This window comes from Chaetura pelagica, unplaced genomic scaffold (assembly GCF_000747805.2).
Source record: "Chaetura pelagica isolate M959 unplaced genomic scaffold, ChaPel_1.0 scaffold93, whole genome shotgun sequence".
NCBI classification, from domain to species: domain Eukaryota; kingdom Metazoa; phylum Chordata; class Aves; order Apodiformes; family Apodidae; genus Chaetura; species Chaetura pelagica.
The window spans coordinates 237,556-246,668 of NW_009952800.1; the positions used below are offsets into that span (position 1 = coordinate 237,556).

A 9,113-nucleotide genomic window follows, 5' to 3' on the forward strand; every position below is an offset into this window, starting at 1 on the left:
CCGCGGGCCTGCCCGGGGCCTGTCCCGCTCCCCCAGCCCTTCCCCGCCGCCCTGGAGCAGCCTGGGGCGGGTTTGGCCTCAGCCCGGGCCCAGCAGGGGGGGCTGAGGGGTGGGCCCGGCCAGGGGTCTGTTCATCTGCAGCCCCCAGGGCCTGTTGTTCGGCTGTAAAATCCCCCCCCCTCTGTGGGGTGTTGTGGGCGCTGAGGGCTTCGCAGCGTCGGGGGAGGGTGGAGAACTTCACGTCTGTGCTTTAGTGTGTAGCAAAAGGGAGTTGGGAAGCGTGGAGCCCAAGTGAGGCAGCCAGGGGGTGCTTAAATGTATTTATGCGTGGGAGTAAGTGGCACAAACACCTGCCTTTGGGGGCAGAGAGGAGCGGGTCTGCATGGGCTTGGGGTTGGATTTGGGGTTGCCTGAGGTTTGCTGCTTATCCAGAGCAGCTACTGCAATTAAACTTCAGACTGGTTGCTGCCAGAGGAAACTTGTGTCATAGATATAAACCATTTGCTAATCGATATTTCCTTGCTTTATGGAAGAAGCTGTATCCTTCAGCTTCTCCCAGGAAGCTCTGCTGGATCTGTTCTTTCCCAGGTGCATCTGTGAAGTGGCAGAAACAGGAGATGTGAGCTGAAACAGTGTTCAGTTGTAGCTGTGAATCACAGGCTTGTGTGGGGTTTTTTCTTTTGTACAGCTGAGTTTTATTCATGGAGTCTGGTGGAAGTTCAAATAAGAATTTCTGAGATTGGAATGTTTTTGTAGTGTTTCTGAAGGCGAAGCTCATCAGGAAGCTGTGTTACCAAGTTTTTCTTAAAGTGTAGGCTCTGGGTTTTGTGTATCCACAGTAGTATTGTCTAGATTAGCAGGGTAAGTTGTTGGTAAAGCTGTTTGTGTATTTACAAAAGGGAATTATTCCAAACTATAGGTGAAAGGGAGGATGGAGCTTTCTGGTAGAGGTGTCTGCTGGTAGGAAACTGGTTGTTTTGCCTCACTTGTGTGTGTGAGAACAACTGCCTGCTGATTTTCCTGCTGTGAAAAATGAGGAGAGTTTGGGGGAAGAGGAATAACTGGGAGAAGGAAGAGGGTATAATAATTGAGTTTAACATTATGAAGTGTTGGGGAAGGCATACAAGACAAGATAAGAAAACACTCCCCATGACATCAGTCATTTCTGTCACTAACTCAGTTGCTGTGTGGCACGAGGCAGTAGAACCATGGGGGTAACTCCTGACTGCTCTGCCCAGAACCTGTTTTCCTCTCCCTTTTTTGCCTTGGTTGGATGATTGTGTCTTCCCTCCAGGCCTTGTGCTGTCAGATCTTGGTGCTGCATGTTTTTGTTGCCCTCTGTGCTCTCCAGAACTGACTTCTTGCCTCTCCTGTCTTCTCAGTCCCTCTCACCTAGAGGAACCTCTCCCCTTTCTGCTGTCCCATCACGGGAGAATGCAGAGCTCCAGCACCCTGTTCTGTTCAAACTCTCCCTGTTACCCCAGGCTTCTGGCCCTACCCTTGGACACTCAGCATTTCTCCTGCCACCCAGATGTTTGATTTCCCTCTACAAACCAAAACCACTTCTAACCCTTCACTTACCAGCCTCTTCCTGTACTTCTGCAGGAAAATTGCTGCCCTGTGCAACTTTCAGCAGAGCTGTTCCCTCCCATCCCTTTCCCACTTCCTTTTGGCAGCCTCAGCTGCTGTGTGGAGATCAAAAAGGGTGGCTGTTGACTTAACAGTGCTTCTCCAGGGCTTCATCCCTTTGGAATTGTGTGTGGAGCTGCAGGACTTGCCCTTGTCTGGATCACAGGGCATGATCCTCCTCTCTGGAAGGGCCCGCAAGTCACACACTTCTAACCCACGAGTTCCCCTTCCATCAGTCACAGAGGGCTCTGTCTCTAGGTGGTTGAAAGTGTAGGTTTCCTGTCCAGTAACACACGTTCTGCCCCTTCCAGGTACCCCCTGACAAACTACACCTTTGGCACCAAGGAGCCCCTGTATGAGAAGGACAGCTCGGTGGCCGCGCGGTTCCAGCGCATGAGGGAGGAGTTTGACAAGATCGGCATGAGGAGGACAGTGGAAGGGGTGCTGATTGTGCACGAGCACAGGCTGCCCCACGTCCTCCTGCTGCAGCTGGGCACGACTTTTTTCAAGCTGTAAGTGGCTGCTGCTTTGGGAATGTCATTTCCCAGTTGTCACTTTGGGTTGTCCGCCCAGCGCGTGGGGCTGGTGGGTGTTTGGGGTGGGGCTGGTGGGTGTTTGGGATGGGGCTGGTGCCTTGCAAAGGGTTGGTGTGGGAAACCTTTGGAATGATGAGGTCATCATAGAATGCTTTGGGTTGGAAAGGGCGGTAAAGATCATCTAGTCCCAACCCCCTGCATGGGCAGGGACACCTCCCAGCAGCCCAGGCTGCTCCAAGCCCCATCCAACCTGCCCTTCAACACTGCCAGGGATGGGGCAGCCACAGCTTCCCTGGGCAACCTGGGCCAGGCTCTCACCACCCTCACACCAAACAATTTCTTCCTCATGTCTCACCTCAATCTCCCTCTTCCAGTTTTAATCCCTTCCCCCTTGTCCTCTCCCTCCCTGCCCTTGTCCCAGGTCCCTCCCCAGCTTTCCTGGAGCCCCTTCAGGCACTGGAAGCTGCTCTAAGGTCTCCCTGGAGCCTTCTCTTCTCCAGGCTGAACACCCCAACTCTCCCAGCCTGTCTCCAGAGCAGAGCTGCTCCAGCCCTCCCATCATCTCTGTGGCCTGCTCTGGGCTCTGCCCAGTAGCTCCATATACTCTTCAGTTTGGAGGCTCCAGAACTGAACCCAGTGCTCAGTCTTTCATCTGAGATACATTTATCTCTGCCCATGAGCCAGGTTACAGTTTTGAACCAACTCTGCTGCATCACTGAGGTAGATTCCTGTTTAAAACTCATTGTCAGCAGTTTGTGTGTCATTCTTACCTTGTGAAAGCTGTTATGCTTCAGTGTGCTTATGCTGTGGCCACAAACAAGGGAAAGTGAAGCTTTAGCATGAACCCCAGTAAATGCAGAGTGATACCTGCTCACAAACTACTGGGTACAGCAAGAAAGGCAGGGATCTGACCTGGAGAAAATCACTTCATCTAGTGGATATCAACGCTGGAGTGAAATTGTAGGGTTTGGATCATGTGATGATGATGGTGGCAGTGCTTTTCTTTTTTAAACAGAATGGGCTTGACTTGATTCATATTATCCTGCTTGTGATCTTTTCCTTCTCTTCTTGACGTGTGCCTTGTTTGTTCTCAGGTGTGTGTAACATGGAATTTTACATCCAGATTCTTCCTTTGACGTCTTGATTTGGGGGATAGGTGTGGATAGGCAGGCCAGACTCTCAAGTGATCATCTCTATGATGATAAAAATGTTGTTGGTTTGTTGGCTTTTTTAAAATTAACCTTTTATCAAATGCAGGATTGTTTCTCATGTGGGATTTGGTTTCTGCTTCCTGTTTGCTTCAGGGAGTGCTGGTTTTGAGAGAAGAACTAACACAGTCAGGGTTTACAACCCTTTCTTCAAACTTCTGGGGCTTTTATATTATTATTTTAAGTGTCCCAGTTGTCATCATGTGTATTGTTAAACTTTGTCCTGCTGCATTTGAAGTATTTGATATAATTTATGGTTTTTCTTTGAGAGAGAGAGAGAGACACATGGAGCAGCCATTTTAGTCACGGTTTTGCTGCCAACTGAGTTTCTGCTGCCTTCAGACCTTCTGACCTGAGGGTCTCAAGTGAATTTGTGACTCCCTGCCTGGAAGCACCATCCCAACCTAGCTGTGGAAGTCTGTAGCTGCAGAAGGACAACACTTTATTTTTCCTCTTTGATTATTTTAACAGACCTGGTGGTGAACTCAACCCAGGAGAAGATGAGGTAGAAGGGCTCAAACGCTTAATGACAGAGGTCTGTTTTCTGTCCTTATGTTTCTGTGCTGGGATGTTGCATGATTTTTAGAATGAACAGCCAAAACAATAGTCTCCTTGTTGCTTCTGTTGTTTTGATGCTTTTGTGATGTTCTTAGGTAGTTAAGAAATAAAGCAGTAAGTTTGCATTTATCTGCATCCTGAGTGTGCCGTGTGGTCTAGAGGCTGAGCCCTGCCTGCTGCTCCAGTCCTGCCTTCATTTCCAGCTTCACTTTTGGGCTGGCTTCAGGCAAGTGGGTGTGCAGATGGGCAATGAAACATGCTGCAGAGCACAGCTGATGAAGGTTTGGTTTTTCAAATAGTCTCCCCAATACAGCCATTAAACTTCCATGCTCTCCACTTAGTCTAAATTAATTCTTTCACGTCGTGTAACGTTGCGTTTAATTCTTCCCATTGGTCTGATGGGACTCAGTTCAACTGAGCATGGAATTTGAAAATGTCCTTGTCCTGTCAGGTCAGGCTTTACACTAGCAGATGTCACTTTGTACAGAAATTCTCTAAAATTCTGTTACAAGCTGTTCTAAAGCAGTTCTTGAATGACATCAGCCCCATATTACAGCAAGTCTTCATGCTTCGAGTGTGTGTGTTGTAAAAAGATGGACCTGGGGTATGTAGGGTTTTGACTGTAAGTGGGGTTTTTTTGGCAGATACTGGGTCGTCAGGATGGTGTTCAGCAAATCAGCAGGACTGGGTGATTGATGACTGCATTGGTAACTGGTGGAGACCCAACTTTGAACCTCCACAGGTGGGTATTCATGTTGAATCTTCATCTTCTTCAATTATTGATGGTTCTTCCAAAAACCCTCAACCTTCCACTTGGGCTTACCTGCTGCATGAGCAATTTTTTTTTTGTTTGTTTTTTTTTACCTGTTTCATCTCCTTTCTGTGGAGAAGCCACAGACTTTTTCTTCTGGGAACTCCTCACACCTGTCCTGGTGGATGAGGAACCACTGGCTGTAGTAGCTTCTAGTTCTGTGCTGAGCCAGACCTTTACGTTCCTGTTTTGTCTTGCACTTCTGTGTATGGGACAGATGCCCTGTGAATAAAATGGCCTTGCTACCCCACTTCTAAATGCTTTAATACTGAAAATAACTGCTCAGTTTGCTCTTAGGCATCTCTGTCTTGTTGGGTTGTTTGAATTGCTCCTGAGGGTTGGTGCCCTGTGAGATCCTGTCCCAGTGATTTTCATTATTGGATGCCATGAATGAACAATATATGACACATTGAAAGCTTGTACAGTACTTGAGAATTTATAAAGTAGCACTTTAAGACTGCACAATATTTTCTGTTTTTAAATGATTGTAAATTTTTATGTTGTTTTTCTTCCAGTATCCTTATATCCCAGCTCATATTACAAAACCAAAAGAGCACAAAAAGCTTTTCTTGGTCCAGCTTCAAGAAAAGGGTAAGTGTGTCCTGGCAACAAAGGATTGTATTTGTAACAAGGTCTAAATGCTCACCCTTCATGCAGGGAGATGTGGAAGCCAGTTTGTGTTCATGTGCTTGCAGTTGTTGGTAGTTGAACACTCACCAAGTGAAATGCTGATGCTGGTTTTGGTGGTAGGTGACCTCTGAACAGGAGTTCCTAGTAAATAAATGCTCATTCCTGCTCTTGCATCAGGAAATGTGCAGCAAATGACCCCCATATTGAACTAGAAAAGGAATAAACCTGCTGGTTCCGTGTGTAGTGATCTTGTTTTGAGGGGTGTGTGGGGGGCAGTGATACCTGAGTGTGTGGTTGTCTTGATTAATTGACTTGTATTTGGTTTTAGCTTTGTTTGCAGTCCCTAAAAATTACAAGCTGGTTGCTGCACCATTGTTTGAGCTCTATGACAATGCACCAGGATATGGACCCATCATTTCCAGCCTTCCTCAACTTCTGAGCAGGTATATTAGGATTTGTTGTGACTCTTGGGAACACGCTGGCCATGAGGAACCAGAGCCAAAATAGGCATTATGGAAACCCAACTGTGAAAAGGTTGCAGATGTCCCAGAGAGCTTAGACTCTCCTTTAGACAAGATGTGATGGACACTGGTCACAACTTACTAGTTCCAAAGTCCTATCGGGCAGTTCTAGCCAAGGGAGATGGTGAAAGATGATGAGGATGAAGCTGTGCACAGGCTGAAGAACAGCTTCTTGGAAGTGTTAGGGACAGCATGGGAGTGAAAGCCAGGGTGTGTGTGTTATCACAGCTTGGTGCTGGTGACATCTGGTGGGTTGGTTAAACTCTCTGTAGCATCTTTACAACACAAGAATCCACAGGGACAGCTGTGTGCTTTCTTTCCTTTTCCCTCTTTGGCTTTCTCACTGGCAGTGCCCTGTACCTGGGCTCTCCAGAGCTGACTGGTCTCCCTGCTTCCTGTTCCTTCAGCCAGTGTTCAGGAACACCAGGCATCCCACAGCCTGTCAGCTCTTAGGGCAGTAGTTCTGTCACCCACCTGCTTGGAAGGGAAAAGCCTGTCAGCACTTGTTTCCTGTGACAGCCCTGTATCATGCTGGGTTTTTCCCCTTTTTTCTAGTCTCAATTTTAGGGATTGTAGTTAAGGGGGCTTCCTGCTCTAAAGACAGCAGATATTTCCCTTGAGTTCCAGCAGGCACTGGCTGTTGTGCAGCCAAGTACCAGTTTGGTACCAGTGCAACAGACTCTTCAAAGGAAGAGCACCTAGTATGTGCTTTCACTGTTGGGAAACTGAGTTGAGAAGCATTACCTGTTGTGTGGTGTGTGTCCCACTCTTGCCCTTGGAGTGTATGAAGTTGGCCCTGATACCAGAAGTGCTGTGAAACAATTGCTTCTGGGGGGTACATCACTCACTGGTGTTTTCATATCCCTGGAGTTCTCTGAAGAGATGAAATGTGAATGATTAGTTCTTCTGCAGCCTCAAGAGACTGATGTGCAGTGTGTAACATTGCTCTTAAAAATGATGCTTCATGCTAGACTCTAAAGCTGTTTTATTTAAAAAAAAAAAAATCTCTTCAGTCCCATCAGGAGGCTTACCAAGAGCAGAAATCATTTGCTCATTCATTCTAAAATGTCCCTTCAACAGAAGGAACATCTCTCATTTGCTATAATCCCTTTCATTTTAGGTTCAACTTCATTTACAACTGATTTTCCAGACACCTGAAGAAAGAAGAAGCCGTCTCTGTGAGCACAGCTTTAAAATGTAGAGAAAAAGAATATGTGTGATGCAAGGATGTGGGTTTGGTTTTTGTTTTTTTTAGTCATTCTTTTCCTAAAGGCCACTCAACTTTTTATTGTATGAATAGAGAAGTGAACATCAACTGTTTAGGTAGTGGGATGGCAATGTGATACTAGTGTTCTAATCACTTTTTGTTGTAATACTCACCAGGTATCTTTTTTTTGTACAACATTAAACAAAATGGTCAAAATCCTGTTTGGTTTTTGCTTTGTTTTTTTTTTCCTGTTTTGGTTTTGTTGTCTCCTGCTTTTAGGCACATTTTAAATATTATCACTTTCCTTCAGGACTACAGAAGATTTTGGAACCAAGAGGAGGGGGGACCTGACCTATTCAGGGACCATTTGGATGCTCTGACCTGCATCCCTGAGCAGAGAATTAGTCTGAGGGAGTGATTAAACAGTAGAAGTTGGGTGCAAATTAATTTTGAGTCTTTTTTTTTTTAAACTTGGAGAAAGGAGTTTTGAGGGAGAGTACTGAGAGGCAAGTGTAGCCAGGGTTCAGAGCTGATCTGGAAGCATGACTGTTTCTGTGGCAGGAGGTCTGAGGTACATCTCCCTCTGTGCCCCCTTAAAGAAAATAACCCACTGAGTTCTGTTTGACCTGAGATGCAGTTAAATCATGGCAGGAAAACTGTGTATCCTTTCTATAGCTAAGGGGACTGACTTTGGGCCAGTGTTTTGCCAATGCCATGTGCAGGTGGTTCCATGTTATGCTGAGCTGTTGCAGTGAACCAGCATCATACCCCTTGCAAGGGACACTCCTTCCTCACCTCAACGTTTCAGGCTCTTGCAGGTAGCAGATATCAGCCTTTCTAGTTTGGTTTGTTGGGTTTTCTTTTACATGCTTGGCTAAACATCAGCTCCAGTGGATGTGTCCCTTCCTGTTGCCTTTAGCCCCCTGTAGTTGTGCTCAACTCTTTAATAAATGCCTGTCTCCACCTTGTGCCTCTGCCCAGAAGCTGCACTGTTTGTTTGTGTGCTCTCCTCACTGGTGAAGGTGCCCAGAGAGCTGAAAACAGGCTTGGTTCTCTTGCCAGTCGTGCAGGGCAACTGTGACACCCTGTGTTGCTTTGGGCAGACTCCTGCTGTGCAGGAGGAGATCCATTCTGGGGAAAACACATGGAATATTTAAGGGTGGGCTGTTTGCTTTGGTCCTGTGGAGGGAAGGCCTGGCTGTGTGGTTAACAAAATGTATTGGGGGCAGAAAATAAAGCCAAGCAGGGATGTGTGTGTTGGACGTTGGATACAAGAACAAGCAGCAGCAGAGCTCTGCTGCCCAGGCCTGGCTTCTGCCAGCATCCCTCACCTTCCCTTGCTTTGTGCCTCTTTTGAGCTGGAGTCATTTTATTCCAAGCACTTTCAGCTACCTGTGAGGGAGGGCTGCTGTGTGAGCTCTGCTTTCTCCCTCCTTCCCCTGCCTGTAGGTTTTGGTAGCACCTTCTCCTGTCTCAGAATCACAATCTTAAGGGTTGGAAGGGACCTGGGAAGCTCACCCAGTCCAACCCCCCTGCCAGAGCAGGGGCACCCAGGGCACATCACACAGGATCCAGGGGGGTTGGAATGTCTCCAGAGAAGGAGACTCCACAGCCTCTCTGGGCAGCCTGGCCCAGGGCTCTGGCACTCTCACAGCAAAGAAGTTCTTCCTGAGATTCCCATGGAACCTCCTGTGCTCCAGTTTGCACCCACTGCCCCTTGTCCTGTCACTGGACATCACTGCACAAAGCCTGGCTCTGTCCTCCTGACACTGCCCTGAACAGATTTGTGCCCATGGATGAGGTCACCCCTCAGTCTCCTCTTCCCCAAGCCCAACAGCCCCAGCTCCCTCAGCCTTTCCTCAGGGAGCTGTTCCCCTCCCCTGGCTCAGCCCTGGCCCCTCAGTGTCTCTCCTCCAAGCCCCTCTTCTCCAGCTCCCCCAGCCCTCCCTCAGGGAGCTGTTTCCCTCCCCGGGCCCCTCTCAGGCGGTTCCACCCCCAGCACCTCCCCGGCCG

The 9,113-nt window shown here is 47.8% G+C and overlaps 2 protein-coding genes across 2 annotated transcripts in view; one reads left to right on the plus strand and one right to left on the minus strand.

Annotated features, from left to right (window-relative positions):
- OGFOD1 (2-oxoglutarate and iron-dependent oxygenase domain containing 1) overlaps window positions 1-384 on the minus strand; it is a 9,428-nt gene extending 9,044 nt beyond the window's left edge. The window contains exon 1 of the mRNA XM_009994906.1: window positions 355-384. Coding sequence (XP_009993208.1) covers window positions 355-384 — 30 coding nt within the window. The remainder of the gene's footprint in view (window positions 1-354) is intronic.
- An 824-nt stretch (window positions 385-1,208) lies between these two features.
- On the plus strand, window positions 1,209-7,317 carry NUDT21 (nudix (nucleoside diphosphate linked moiety X)-type motif 21). The gene is given in 8 exon segments (XM_009994907.1): window positions 1,209-1,214; window positions 1,888-2,141; window positions 3,845-3,908; window positions 4,576-4,599; window positions 4,602-4,673; window positions 5,258-5,333; window positions 5,701-5,815; window positions 7,014-7,317. Coding segments are annotated over 8 exon segments (633 nt in total). The 3' UTR covers window positions 7,036-7,317.
- The last annotated feature ends 1,796 nt before the right edge of the window (window positions 7,318-9,113 follow it).